At 36.2% G+C, this 15,828-nt stretch overlaps 2 protein-coding genes across 7 annotated transcripts in view; one reads left to right on the forward strand and one right to left on the reverse strand.

Annotated features, from left to right (window-relative positions):
• Positions 1 to 189: 189 nt before the first annotated feature.
• Positions 190 to 15,621, reverse strand: dbh (dopamine beta-hydroxylase (dopamine beta-monooxygenase)). Its single transcript, XM_077622114.1, has 12 exons — positions 15,088 to 15,621; positions 13,275 to 13,421; positions 11,727 to 11,984; positions 9,191 to 9,367; positions 6,563 to 6,665; positions 4,687 to 4,853; positions 3,515 to 3,658; positions 2,341 to 2,379; positions 2,108 to 2,167; positions 966 to 1,093; positions 691 to 853; positions 190 to 509 (listed from the first exon to the last, which is right to left on the reverse strand). Exons 1-12 carry the CDS (start codon positions 15,463 to 15,465, stop codon positions 396 to 398), a joined length of 1,878 nt encoding a protein of 625 aa, XP_077478240.1. The 5' UTR covers positions 15,466 to 15,621; the 3' UTR covers positions 190 to 395.
• The window catches only part of LOC144090550 (protein FAM163B-like), a 31,435-nt gene continuing 16,535 nt past the window's right edge, over positions 929 to 15,828 (forward strand). For 3 of the 6 annotated variants that reach the window (XM_077622120.1, XM_077622119.1, XM_077622118.1), the window contains exons 1-4: positions 929 to 1,126; positions 11,681 to 11,932; positions 15,082 to 15,369; positions 15,496 to 15,548. The gene's annotated coding sequence lies outside the window, so the exon portion shown is untranslated. Of the gene's footprint in view, positions 1,127 to 11,680; positions 11,933 to 15,081; positions 15,425 to 15,495; positions 15,549 to 15,828 lie in introns of all 6 variants that reach the window. The other 3 variants (XM_077622116.1, XM_077622117.1, XM_077622115.1) reach the window with 3 other exon arrangements.

Consider the following 15,828-nt stretch of genomic DNA (forward strand, 5'->3'; position numbering starts at 1 on the left):
TGATCGAGTTTGATCATTTCTGTCTGGATTATTAACAGTCATTGTTTTTGCTAGCAACACAAATAAATAAGAGTAATCTATAAGTGCCAAATTCACAGCAGATAACTCCTCCAAAAAATGTAAATGCGATTATTGCAGGGTCGTTTAAATATTTTTATATTTTTGTTATGAAAAAAGACACCCGCAGTCAACATTTCTCATCGACACACTAAAAATTCCTATATTTTTTTATTCACAGTTCTCGTTTTTTTCCCCCATGCATCAGCAAAGCACTCCCTACTACAAGACGGTGTGCATTTACTTGTAAGCGTGTAGTTGAAATAGTAAGTCTGTTATGATTACATGCGGCGTAACTTGGGATGGATTTGAAATGTCATCCTCTTTCCTAAACTGGCTCAGACTGGAGCTCCATCTGGGCCAGTCGTGGGATGTGGTCTGAGCTCACATGGGTAAGGGGGCTTTTTCAAGGGGGATGTCACATCCGGTAGCGTCTGTTTTTCCCATTCTCCCTGAAGAATCAAACACATCATGTATGTATGCAATAGTCTCAAAAATGGAATAAATGCTCATTCAACATTCCATTTCTTAACAAATTCTGCGCCTTTTTGCACCAGTTTGCATTTCTGGTTCTTAAAACTAGCTTAATCTGTTTGTGTAACTTTTGCTTTGTTAGTAGTTTATGCGACTTACAGGAAAGCGGCGTGCATCGGACTGGTTGCAGTGCATGGAGACGGGCGCCGTTTGGTAGAGCGAGTCCAAGACTTGCGTGGCGAAGCCGTCCCACTGTATTCTGGAATACTGCTGGGTCACGCCGCCATCGCCACAAACACACTGGTCCTCCTTACCTTGGAATCTTAGGAACAAGGTCACAATTTTGTTTAGTATCTTTTATTCATTTTTCTTTCTTCTAGTGTAAATCACTTTTTGGGGGATGTGACGGTGATGGACTGATCTTTGCGCTCTACCTGTTCATGAAGCTGAAATATTTTTGCAAGTGATCCGGGTCCACGTGGGTCTTGCACAGCTCCAGCTGAGTGCGAGGATAGTAATGGACGTAGTTGACGCACATTTCCTCCATGATTCCAAAACCACCCTGAAAACCAGGACCAGATCAACACTAAAATTGGTAAGTGGCTCGCTTCTTTCATTCATTTTTTTAAACTATATTTATTCATTCTCTAAAACGCCCCGTCACGCCACTTTGAAATACCAATTTTTAAACATAGCACAATTATACCAAACTGTTATGAATATAGTACTTTTTAGCAATTGACTTTTGTATACCATAAATTGAAATTGAAATTCAATTTTCTGTATGTTGATATTGACAGTGGCTCGCTTCTTTCATTCATTTTTTTAAACTGTATTTATTCATTCTTTCAAACGCCCCGTCACGCCACTTGGAAATACCATTTTTAAAACATAGCTCAATTGTTGTGAATATAGTACTTTTTTAGCAATTGACTTTTGTATACCATAAATAGAAATTGAAATTCAATTTTCTGTATGTTGATATTGACAGTGGCTCGTTTCTTTCATTCATTTTTTTAAACTGTATTTATTCATTCTTTCAAACGCCCCATCACGCCACTTTGAAATACCAATTTTAAAACATCGCCCAATTATACCAAACTGTTATGAATATAGTACTTTTTAGCAATTGACTTTTGTATACCATAAATTGAAATTGAAATTCACCGTGTTTCAATTTTCTGTATGTGAAAGTCAATCAGGAATTGATTAAACATTATTATTCTTGATGTTTACCAATGTTAAGTGGCCTCATAGAGTAACCATAATCACTGCTGATTAACAATAATGGAAAAAATCACCGTAAACTGTATAATAGGGATATCATACTAGTGCATATTTGGATGATGTTATGTAATAGGTTCCCTAAAGCTTTTGGGAGAGTGTGAGTTGAATTTATTTGAGAGATTAGGAGTATAATGCATGAAAAATATATATATTAAACATATCATTGCAGTTGTAGTCTGCGTACAACTTCTATTTTACTCGAGCAGCTTCTTCAGATGAGATTTAATGTATCTTGTTTAATAAGGCCTGTTTAAATGTAAATTGGAGTTTGTTATTAATGGTCTCTCACCACGGTGGGCTTCTCCCGGTCTTCGGTGTTGTAAGTACATTTTGTTATGAGAACATCACCCTGTTGAAAGAAGATGATTTAAAGTATTTGGTTTGAGTTGGATACATCAAAAAAGATAGTTTCTTTAATAGAATGGAACATTGTGGCGCTAAAAAGACAGCTTGTATACTAATTTATGGTCAGTTATGGACAATTTTGATCTTTGTTTTCTCTTCTTAGACGGTCATACTTACTGGTAAAACGTTTGCCTTTTTCCTCAGGACTCGTATAGTCTAGGAGGGAAAGAAATAGGAGAAAGTGTTCATATTTGATTAACTGACATGTCAAAATTGGCACTAGTTCATCATATAACTCCAGAATGGAAATACATTGGTTTTATATATAAAAATCAGCAAATGTTGCCCTCCATTATGAGGAAATAATTCCACTTTTTTCCGCTTTTCTTCCGGATTTTGCTTCACTAAATCATTCGTAATTATTATTTTTCTAGTTGGCAGAATGCAAGTAACTGCCCCTGACCTGAACCCAATAGAGCACATGTGTCAAAGTGGCAGCCCGGGGGCCAAATCTGGCCCGCCGCATCATTTTGTGTGTCCCGGGAAAGTAAATGATGAGTGTCGACTTTCTGTTTTAGGATCAAATTAAAATGAAGAGTATAGATGTATATATTAAATTTCCTGATTTTTTCCCCCTTTTAAATCAATAATTGTCATTTTTTAATCATTTTTTCCTGTGTTTTTAGTTCAAAAATCATTTTGCAAAATCTAAAAATATATTAAAAAAACTAAAATAAACATTGTTTTAAATCTATGAAAAACTGAATCTTCAGGGCTTTTAATCCATTTATTAAAAAAAATATCTAAAAATTATATCTAAAATGGTCCAGCCCACATGAAATCAAGTTGACGTTAATGCGGCCCGCGAACCAACCCGAGTCTGACACCCTTACCATTTTAGCAACTTTTTAGCCTCCGTAAAATGGAGGCATTTGTGATCCAATTTGTATTTTAACGTTGTCGCAGAAGTGCTCTCGACACACGCACAGATTGACATCCTCCTCCACATGTTAATTATCTCCACATGTTTGTTTGTTGTCAACTGCATTGAAATGACACTTGCAGTAATTGTACACACTGGCGGTGAGAACGTTGACAGCTGGACTTCAGCCTTACTCAAGTGCTCGTAAAAATCTTTCAGAAATTCTGCATTTCTATCACTTGAGAAAGCACTTTTCGACGCTAAATTCAACAACATTCAGCTGCATGGTCATATTTTAGCATAATTGAGTCCAGAATAGATCCACTAATACATGGCGTAGATCCGAAACACAAATTTAGGCGTCCTTGTTGATGAAATTTGCAGTGATTACGCTCTGGAATAACAAAATGCATTAGAAAAAGGTCCCACCTGGTAGTGTGTGCTGAAGTGTGGATCCTCCTGCACAACCTCCACCTCTTTGCCCCCCCTCACCAAAACCGTGCGGACCCCCCGGCCTGCCAAGTGCGTGTGCAGCTGGGACGCGAATATAAAGATGCCCCCCCGAGGCAGAGCCTATAAAAGCAGACAAAACGATCACTTATCCAGGAATAGATTCGTCTACTCTAATGGATCCTCACTTTTCACACTATGTACCACGAAAAATCGAAATACCAGGCTCTGTCTACCAATATGACGTCTAAAAACAAAAAAAAAATATTCCTGAAAAGGTTATATTTGAATTTGCATTATTGTTCACTATATTGTGGGAAAGGGTATATTGTTTATGATTAGGATTAGGTTTGAAAATGAATGCTGTGTTCAAACGTTTACCGTATTTTTTGGGACTATAAGTCGAACAATGAAGAAGAAAAAACAATAAATGCCGCTCTGGAGTTTAAATTGCATTTTTGGGGAGGGCAATTTGTTTTGTTATCAGAAACCAAAAACAAACATAATTCAAAATGACAATAGTAAAATTGAGAACAACAGGCTAAATAGGCATTTGTTAACAGAACCGTTTTTCAGATAACTATAACCTAAAAAACATATATAAATCGCACTGTATGTATGTATGTGTGTATATGCATATATAGGTATATAGGTATGTATGTATATATGTATGTTTATATGCATATATAGGTATATATGTATGTGTATCTGTATATATGTATATGAATGTATATATGTATATGTCTATATATACATATGTATATGAATGTATATATGTATATGTCTATATATACATATGTATATATGTATATGTCTATATATACATATGTATATATGTATGTATATATATGTCTATATATACATGTGTATGTATACATATGTATGTATACATATGTATGTATACGTATGTATGTATATACGTATGTATGTATGTATGTGTGTATGTGTATGTATATATGTATGTATGTATATATGTATGTATATATGTATGTATATATGTATGTATGTATGTATATATGTATATAAGTATGTATATATGTATGTATGTATATATATATATGTATGTATGTATGTATATATGTATATTACTTGTGGTACTTTGATAACACTTGTAGATGCAGTTTAATATGAAATATGTCACGTGTTCTTACCGTGCTTGTACACTTGGAAGTGCAGTAGCCAGATAGGTCAAAATGGTGCTGTTTAGGCGGAACGGCCATGATGGGCGTGTAGACCAGGCCCAGCTCCATGATCCCGGCGTCGTAGCGCCTCAAACTGGGGGTGTAATGTAACCTTATCCCCGATGAGTCACGTCTGCCTGCACGCAACGGCGTCACCGATCGTTAACGCTCTTTACGTGCGGTCCATTTACTCCCTGTAACGTATTCGCATGCTCGCGGGGCAGAATAATTTAAGCGGCATATTCAGGAGCATTCATGAGTGAATGATTTAAGGCGGACATTGTTGAACTCTTGGATTTGTTAGAGGACGTTCTGGCAGGAAGTACGGGGATGAGGCCAGATGCCTTTGCCGCACAAAAGGCAATGTCACCATTACAAAATCTTTCCTGTGAAAAAGAACATAAGCAAGACCAGTCTATTAACCGACAGTAAAAGTAGTCAAATCTGGCAAGACCTTCTCGAATGGCCAAAACTAAAATTGAGTAGTTATTCACATACACCATGTAGGCTTAATTGTAATATTTGTTCGATTAATCCCAAAAGCAGTAAAGAATGCTGCATTATAAAATGGATCAGCGAAAATACAATATAGTGATAAATGCCCCAAATGTTTCGATAACTTTGGAATATGTTTGTGAAAAAAAGAATACAATAAATAGTGGATAAAGAAATCAAAATAATGACTAAATACAGTTAGTACCATGAATCAAAAACATCCCCATGCATTAAAAGAGATGTGGGAAAAAAAAACAAATACGAACATTTCGATGCAGAAAATGCATGCTCTATGGCACAGGTGTCAAAGTGGCGGCCCGGGGGCCAAATCTGGCCCACCGCATTATTTTGTGTGGCCCGGGAAAGTAAATCACGAGTGCCGACTTTCTGTTTTAGGATCAAATTAAAATGAAAGGTATAGATGTATATTAAATTTTCTGATTTTCCCCCTTTTTAGATCAATAATTTTCATTTTTTAATCCATTTTTTCTCTTTTTTTAGTTCAAAAATCATCTTGTAAAATCTAAAAATATATAAAAATATTTTCTGTTTTCCACTTTAATATGGAACATAATAAAAAAATGGTTTCCTTTTGAAATGAAAACCAATCATTAAATAAATGATTTTCTCTTACTAAGAAAAAAAAGCTCAAATAAACATGGTTTTAGATCTATAAAAAAAACGGAATATTTAGGACTTTTGATCCAGTTCTTTTAATCAATTTACTAAAAAAATATCTAAATATAAAATGGTCCGGCCCACATGAAATCGAGTTGACGTTAATGAGGCGAACCAACCCGTAAAAAACCTGTAAAATCTAAAAATATATAAAAAAAGCTAAAATAAACATTGTTTACATTGCTCAATGGGGTTTATCGTCATTCCCATGTATTCATTCCGAAATTGTCCTATAGATGAACAATTTAAAACGATGCAAGAGTTTTCCAATGACAGACAAATGGATAATTTATTTAAGTTTTAACAACCCTGCATCATCATACTACAGTAACGGCTCAATAATTTAGGGGGAAAAAAAACTATACGATCCAGTTTCTCCTACGATGGTTTGTCGGGCCTGAAAATCTCGGCTAAAAAAAACGATATAAGTCTCAAAATAATATATGAACATGGCATAGAAGGTCTCAGAGGGGACAACGCTGTCATTTCTCTAATGACGAGTGTGGCCCAGATGAAAAGCGTGATGTGGAAAATTCCAAATGAATTGCTCTGCTGGAAAGGAGCCCACCGTTTCTCAGGAACATTCTCCTGCTGCTCTTTCATGTCTCCTAGCGTGTGCGTGTGCGTGTGCGTATGCGACTTAGCGTGTGCGACGTAGCGTGTGCGTGTGTACCAGATAGCAGCAGAGGGTTGTGGTAATGGACTTCCAGGCGAAGGAACCTTGACGAGCCAGCTCCACCAATCGGGAGACCCGCATCCGCCGGGTAATAAAATGCCTGTAAACATGCACAATCGGCCAAAAAAATACAAATAAATACATTTTAGAAAAAGCTTGACGTGAGTTTGCTCTAGGCCAATTAAAATTGCTGGTGAATTATTATTTTTTTACACCGCTTTAGGAAGAGGAAACTATTTTATGACCTCCTCATTCTCTAGCATAATTATAAATGGTGTTATTTTGATATAAAAGTGCAATATTTGTTCTAATTTTGGCTAATTAAAGTGACATAAAAGTGAGATTGGGATAATTACTATTAATTTGTTAAAAAAAAAAAAAAAGAAAGTATAGAAACTGTCACTGTTATACTTGGTAAATAGTCAAATAAATTAAAAAAATACTTTAATTGTTATCATTTGAATGTAGTAAACTGTATGATTGGGGTTTGATTAAAAATGTAAAATAAATGTAAATAGACTCTTTATGGAAGTTAACAGCTACAATTTAAGATGATAGATTCTTTAGGAGAGTTATTTAAAAAAAATGCATTGTATAGTACAGTATGTCTAAAATATAAACAAAACCTCCCAAAAATCGCAAGTGCAAAATAATCTGGCAACCTGAATTTCAAATTTTCCAGCCGAAAAACACACGGCGTGGTTTTGCTGACTTCCCTGTGATGTTCCATGAAATGAAAAGCCTTTGGGGTTATCAGCTCCTTCTCACTATTGTGGCGAAATCTTGATCCAATCTTAATTCCGCATTTAATCTTGTACCAGATGCACTTCTGCAGATCCAATTGAAGATTTTTCATTTTTTATTTTTTCCCCATCCCATTTTCCTTATCGACAAAGCCGAACTATTTGCGGCCTCTTTCTCTCCTCCGCCCTCACACACACACACAAACACACACACAAACACACACACACACACACACACACACTCCACTCTATATTTATTTTTTGCAAGGTGGCATTTCTTTGTGTGCCTCTGCCGGGAAGAATTGAACAACGCTATTAGGAGGTGATGAAAGAGGCCTGAATATTTCCCACCTAATCTCGTCTTTGCTTTGGCTCACACGAGGCAATGGAAGAATCTCGCTTGTTGCTGTTTGGCTGTCACGTAATCCAATCGGAAAGCGGTCTGGCTGGGGAGCGTAAAAAATATGGTGACAGGCTCCCTGTTCCTTGTCCCTTTTGCTTTATGTAAGACCCCATCTACAGCCCCCCCATCCCCAAAAATGGCTACACCTGATTGTACTTCTTGGCTATAGTATCAGTTTTCAACTACTCTAAAAACGACCCTTTGGTTTGATTAGAATACAAACGTCGATCCTTTATTAGCTGCATCATTCATTTGCTGGCATTCTTACTCAAAAACGTGGTATTCCTTAATATTTTTTTTTTTTTGTCTAAAATCTTTTTATAATGTCATATTTTGTCTCACCGATTATTGTATTCCACATCCTTAAACGCTATTAATATATTCATCACACAATTTAGCGCTTGTTATTTTAACCATTTCACTCTTCGGACCAAATAATAATTCTTTTAGATCAAGGGCGTCAGACTCGACCATTTTAGATATAATATTTAGATATATTTTTTTATAAATTGATTAAAAGAACTGGATCAAAAGTCCTGAATATTCCGTTTTTTATAGATCTAAAACAATGTTTATTTGAGCTTTTTTTTCTTAGTAAGAGAAAATCATTTATATAATAATTGGTTTTCATTTCAAAAGGAAACTATTTTTTATTATGTTCCATATTAAAGTGGAAAACAGAAAATATTTTTATATATTTTATATATTTTTTTATAAATGGATTAAAAGAACTGGATTAAAAGACCTGAATATTCAGTTTTTATAGATCTAAAACAATGTTTATTTTAGCTTTTTTATATATATTTAGATTTTACAAAATGATTTTTGAACTAAAAACACAAAGAAAAAATGGTTTAAAAAATTGCAATTATTGATTTAAAAGGGGGAAAATTAGGAAATATAATATACATCTATATCTATCATTTTAATTTGATCCTAAAACAGAAAGTCGGCACTCATGATTTACTTTCCCGGGCCACACAAAATGATATGGTGGGCCAGATATGGCCCCTGGGCCGCCACTTTGACACCTGTGTTTTAGATACTGTTTTGAAACACAATAGTCCGGTGTTGACATCTTTGGTCAGGAGAGAGCAAAATTGGGGTAACAATGACACTTGATGACAATTCTAGACGTTTCAAATAGGAATTTACGTCAACTGTATTTTTACATTGACTTGATTGCAATGGAATGCTTATTTAAATTAAATTAAGTTTTTCTCAAATTTGTCAGGCCGTGCCAGCCTTTGTTTGCGACTGGTCGCGTGTGAATTGTCTTCCCACGCACACCGACTGGCTGCACGCCGTTAATAGACTTTGCGCTGAAATGTTCAGGCATTCGCATTATTGGAGTGGGAGTCCTCACCTAGGAATAGAAACAAGGATAGCGCTCAGAAAAATACGAGAGAGTAAAAATCCCATCGTATTTCATTCCACGTAATGGCTACAAAGGAATAAAACGTCCTGATTTGAGCATACCTCGGCGCCCATGGCCCACGCGGCCAAAACGTGGCGGCAGGAATTGAGTTTGGCGGGCACCATGGTATTTTCGCATGAGCCGCTGTATTGGGGAACGTCGCCGGCCTCCAGCGAGCATTGGAACACCTCCATGTGGTGCACGATGGCCTCGTTTCCTGTTGTTATCACCGCCTCGTACTGGCAGTAAAAAAAAGAGGAAACATGCCAGATTAGACTACAGTTGATTACAAATCGCTGACGCATAGCTAGTGGCAGCTAGTTAGTCATTATTTTACTACCGCTGCCAGAGAAGGTTGACCAAAAACACGGTAAAACAGCAAAAAAAAAAAGTAGTAAGAAATGCGACCTGGCGGACAAGTGGTTAGCGCGCCGGCCTCACAGATCTGGGGTCGTGGGTTCGATCCCAGGTTGGGCCTCACTGTGTGGAGTTTGCATGTTCTCCCCCGGCTTACGGGGGTTTTCTCTGGGTACTCCAGTTTCCTCCCACATCCCAAAAAAACATGCAGGGTAGGCTGGTTGGACACTGTAAATTGCCCCTATCTATGATTGGTTGTTGTTTGTCGCCTTGTGCTCTGCGATTGGCTGACCATTAGTTCAGGGTGTGCCCAAAGTTGGCTGAGAGACTCCAGCACCCCCTGCGAACCTTGTGAGGATTCAGAAAAGGAATGAATTAATGTACATGTGTATATATAATATATTTATGTGTATATATATGTATGTATATACTATATGTATATATATGTATATATGTATATATGTGTATATATTTATATATGTATATATGTGTGTATATATTTATATATGTATATATGTGTGTATATATGTATGTGTATAAATGTATATATGTATGTATATATGTGTATATATGTATATATGTGTATATATGTATATATGTGTGTATATATGTGTGTATATATGTGTGTATATATGTATATATATGTGTATATATGTATGTGTATAAATGTATATATGTATATGTATATGTATATATATGTATAGATGTATATATGTGTATATGTGTATGTATATGTATATATATATGTGTATGTGTGTATATATGTGTGTATATATATGTATATATATGTGTATATATATATATATATTTATATATATATATATATATATATATATATATATATATATATATATATATATATATATATATATATATATATATATATATATATATATATATATATATATATATATATATATATATATTAGATTAGTCTAATCTAATTTAGTAACAACACATAGTAGTTTGCCCATTGAGGGTTAGCAAGTCATTACAATACTACAGGAAAAAATAATAGTAATAGTACACGGAGCTCTAAATTACTACTTTTTCCACGATGACTATATTTGCAGATTTGTTTTTTTTTGTTTTTTTTACATAGTCATATTAATTGTTGCTAAAAAACCTCTGCTTGACATTAGAGCACTAGACTTGGCAATAACTGTGCTAATGAGCCGCCTTCAAATCCTAAAAGACTTTAAAAGAGCCAAATGGCAAAGAAGGCAGTTTATTCTGTTTTTAGGAGAGCTGGAGCGTTGCTAATGTTAGAGAAGAGAAATGTCTTAGGGTTATCGCTCCCATCTGCACATCCCACCTCACGTATAAGCCATGGACAAAAGCAAAATATGACTACTCTATCAGCTCTTTTTATTTTTCTTCTTCACAATACGGAGGAGAAAATTAAACCCTAACAATGAGTCTACCTTATTATCCGAGACCACCGTTGTGATGATTCAATATAGGAATGTGATTAAATATATTGTTTCCAGGATAATTGGCTGGATGAGTTCACATGGTTGAATTGGTTAAGGGAGAAAATTTTCATCAAACTTGCAGGTAATACAAACTACGGCGCTCATAAAGTTTCAAAATGTTGTGTATTTTACACTCATGCAGTGAGAATTTAAATGAAATTATATGTATTTACATCACAAGTCAGTTTTTAGTGCATCCACCTAAAATGTGTCATTGAGATACAAACAATTTCAACTAGTTGGCTCCAAAGAAAAGGTATCTATGGTCATTTTAGTTCAAAATAAAAGTCAGCTTTACATTAAACAATACTATGCTGTAATATTTGCACTAAATACCACACCCAAACATTAGCCGCACTCACTGCATTTCGCAAAAAATAAATAAAAAAAATGCATTTAGTCATATAAAGCCACACTGGACTATAAAATTGTGTAGCTGCCAGTACTTAAAAGACTTTATCACCACAAAAATGTATGTATAACAGTATTAAATATAGGTTAACCCGTATTTTCTTGTTTTACTTAATTTGTTTATAATATACTTTTTATTAAACATATAATAGAGTACAGCTTTTTACTATTTTGCAGCAAAGCCAGCTGTCGCTTTAACTTTCAAAGCAGATTTGTGCATAAAATTGATGGCGTTTTAGCATTAACTGTCATTTAAAGTTTTTTTTTTTTATTCATGGTGACATTCCATCTGTTGTTTGCTTCCTGCAGACGCTACCAAAAAACATTCGCAACCCCCCTCGCCAATCCCTCCTACCATGACGATGTGGTTCTCGGCCATGTTCTCCGGCAGCGTGTGGATGGAGCACCAGTAGGTGGTCTCCTGGCCCGGGATGGCGACGTCGGGGGCCAACACGTCCAGCGTCCGCACGTCCGGGGGGAGCGTGGGGACCGGCGTGTCGGGACGTAGCATCAAGATACGCTGAAGGCCCGTGTGGATCTGCGACAGATTGAGCTGCTCCGGTGAGTCCAAGGGTCGATCCAATACGCCGTAGATGACGTGCACCGTTCCTTCCTGGGCAGAGCAAAACTGTCAGACGACTATAATAAAAGCGGAAATATTATTTGGGAAATGAATGCACGGTTGTCAAACTCAGTTTGGGCCACATTCATTAGATTAGAACTTTATTTCATCCCGTATTTGGCAAATTTCTTGGTTGCAAGTAGCAAGACAGACCAAAGACACACAAGACATTGTAGACCTAGTTAAAAAAATGGCAACTAGATCTCATGTGGGCCGCACCGGTTTATGTTTGGCCATAAAAAATTGACTTCATGGCACTGAAAGATGAGCATCCACAGCCAGTTTAAGTGATTTGAACCTCTATTGTTGTCAATGGCAGTCAGCAAGTTGATTTTGCGACACTTTGTTGTCATTTTAGGGTCACTTTCTGTCAATTTTTGGATCATGTCCTATTTATTCTGGGATAATTTTTCCAAGCTTGTTCCTGTGGCTTATTATTTTTATTAATTACTTACCGTATTTTCACGACTATAAGGCGCACATAAGTCTTAAGTTTTCTCCAAAATAGACAGGGCGCCTTATAATCCAGTGCGCTTCATATATGGACCAATACTAAAATTGTTATCACAATAAAATAAAATAAATCAGTCGATACAGCTCTCGCAACTATGGCAAGCAGCCCCCGACTCTACTATTTTCCCCGTAGAAAAAGTACTGCACAGTGACTGCTGGGATATATAGTTGTTTTGTCAATACAACCAATGGATTGTGGCCTGGACATCGACATCAACACAGCTTTACGAAGCATGGAAAGCAGCGTTGGAAAAGTTATGCTAGCTACTAGCTAGCTACTATTTGCGAATGGATTCTGGCCGCCTGGACGAACGTATAAAACTCAGCGTTTTCGATGACTTATTTGGACAATTGTTCAATTCGGCCACAGAAAATGAGGACTTCGATGGATTTGTGGGTGATGATGACGTGAGTACATTTTAAAATGGCTAAATAAAGTACAACCGAACTCAGTTTTGCTTCCCTTGCCTTTTTAAAAAGGTGTTTTCGGCGTGTGTCCGTATGTTTAAGCTGGTGTATGTTTTGCCATGCCTAGCTGCGTCTATAAAAACGGTGCGTCCTTTTTGTGTGTGTAAAATACAGAAATAGCACTCGTTACTGACCCTGCGGCTAAAAATACGATGCGCCGTATAGTCGTGAAAATATGGTAATTTATTTTTTATCGTTTTTAACATACTCGACCAAGAATGCATTATCTGACTTTGTTCTTGGACAATTTCCAAAACGACTACCCTCATTTAGCGGCTTCCCCGTGCCGAGTTCCATCACCTCAATGAGGTAGTCTCTGGGGTCGCAAGTGCTGAAGGGTCTCCTGAAAAGCAAGTAGAATCCTCCAGCCTTCCATTTGGCTTCTATCAGCTCGTAGTCCTGTTGGCTATCCAAGGTGACTTTTCCCTCGCTGTCGCTCCAAGCGTCCTGTATAGAAACACCAAGCAGACGTTTATACTCCACTTTTTAGACTCTCCATCCAACCTGAGATGAATTTGGAACGTGTCAGCAAACCAGTATTTTAAACATATATAGATTTTTGATTACCGCCATGAAAGATGTTAAGCGTTCTATGAATGTAATTATAGGGATTACATTAGCGCAATGATCCCAGCGCATGTTTTTTTTTTTGCCACATTCATCAGATTCATCTGAATGTGCTATAGTTTTCTTCCTGTTTTATTCCGGAATAGTACCCAAGATTTAGTTTTGCGATATGCTTGTGTGCGCACTCCCCTTGCATAAAAGCCTGGCCACATTTCATAACCGGTCTTTATATACTCTTTTAAAGCCATGTAAAAAACGAAATATATGGCCAAAGAAGTAGATGTTATCTGTAGATGTGACATATTGACTGCTTTATCTTGTCTGCAAAAGTCGCGTCCTTTAACAATTGTTTCGAAAACGCAGAGGAAAAATCATGTCGATCATTTGTTGTCTCCATGGAATTAAATTCAGATTCAATTTTGCAGATAAAGTTGCTCACATTAAATTAAACCAACATTTAAAGGAATAAAGGGTAGTTTGTAGAATAGAGATGATATGATGATGATTAAACTGCAGATCAAACTTGGGAAAAATTCCAATAAATAATGATTGCAAAGAGTGGTCATAGAAAGTACTGGAAAATAGCCTTTTTTTTACTCAAGAAATCCAATTCATTTATATTTTTGAGAAACTATCATGCATACCTCAATTCGACTCTATTACTATTAATTCAGTGTACGTAGATATTTTTGAAATAATACATTATTTCAAAAACTCCTCTAAAAATGCACCTGTTTTTCCTCCCTTTTTTGATGGTAGACTCATTCTTGGCAATATTTGTTCTAATTTTGGCTAATTAAAGTGACCTAAAAGTGAAATTGGGCTAATTACTATTAATTTGTAAAAAATGTAGATAAACTGTCACTGTTATACTTAGTAAATAGTCAAATAAAATAAAAAAATACTTTAATTGTTAACATTTGAATGTAATCTGTATGATTGGGGTTTGATTAAAAGTGTAAAATAAATGTAAATGGACTCTTTATGGAAATTAACAGCTACAATTTAAAATGATAGATTCTTTAGCAGTTATTTTTCAAAAATGCAGCGTATAGTACAGTACGTCTAAAATATAAACAAAAATGGAAAGTGCAAAATGTATGTATGTATATATATATATATATATATATATATATATATATATATATATATATATATATATATATATATATATATATATATATATATATATATATATATATATATATATGTATATATATATATATATATATATATATATATATATATATATATGTATATGTGTGTATGCAAACGTATGTATATATGTATATATATTTCAGCAACACACTTATTTATTTATATATTTATTCATGTATTTATTTATTAACTTACTTATTACCTATCTATTTATGTCTAAAATGCCTTTCCTATTTCTGCATTCTCACCCTCTTGCTACTGTGACAACAAAATTTCCCGAATACGGGATGAATAAAGTTATCCAATCCAATCCAATCTGGCAACATGAATTTCAAATTTTACTTTGCTGACTTCCCTGTGATGTTCCATTTTTTTATGGTAGACTCACCCCAAAGTAACTTTCGCTCCCGGAATCCCAGAGAACGACCAGATCGGCGTGGGTCAACTCCCCTCGGTCCGACATCCCCAACACCACGCCATGCTTCAGCTCCGCCATGGTCAGCTCCAGGTAGACTTCCCGTCGGGCATAACTGACATTCCACGCCAACCGCATCTGCCCCAGCGGGTCCAGGAGCACGCGGAACGGCATGGGCAGAGCCCGGGGCGCCGGAGCCGAGGCCTCCGAGTCGGGGCGGGACACCTTCACCACCTTGACCTGGGACGGAGCCTGGTAGGAGGCCACCAGGATGACCATCAGGGCGGCCAACGCCGTGAAATACATGACGGTGACGTCCTGGAGGCGAAAGTCTTTGCTCATAATCCTCATGACTTTTTTTTGTATTTATTATTATTTTAGCGCAAAACTGAAAAATCTCCTTAAGAAGCTCAGCGCTCCATCTCCAACTTGACGTGAGTACGATTCCTCCCTTTCACTCTTTGGTAGCCATTCGGGGCTTTTTAAGAGACTCCTCCCTTCGGACTTGTCTGTTTTGATTCAGACTAACGATATTATTGCTTGAGCGCAATTCAATTATTTCCCACAAGCCCCTGGGGTTAAACATGAGGGGACATGTCTGCTTCACTGTAATTGTTTCAAATTCAAACATGGATATTATCAACGACAATCATTGTTCGGTCCTTTAAACAAAAAAAATGGAAAAGAAGAGAAATGGCATATTTCATTTGAAAG

This window comes from Stigmatopora argus, chromosome 16 (assembly GCF_051989625.1).
Source record: "Stigmatopora argus isolate UIUO_Sarg chromosome 16, RoL_Sarg_1.0, whole genome shotgun sequence".
NCBI classification, from domain to species: Eukaryota; Metazoa; Chordata; class Actinopteri; order Syngnathiformes; family Syngnathidae; genus Stigmatopora; species Stigmatopora argus.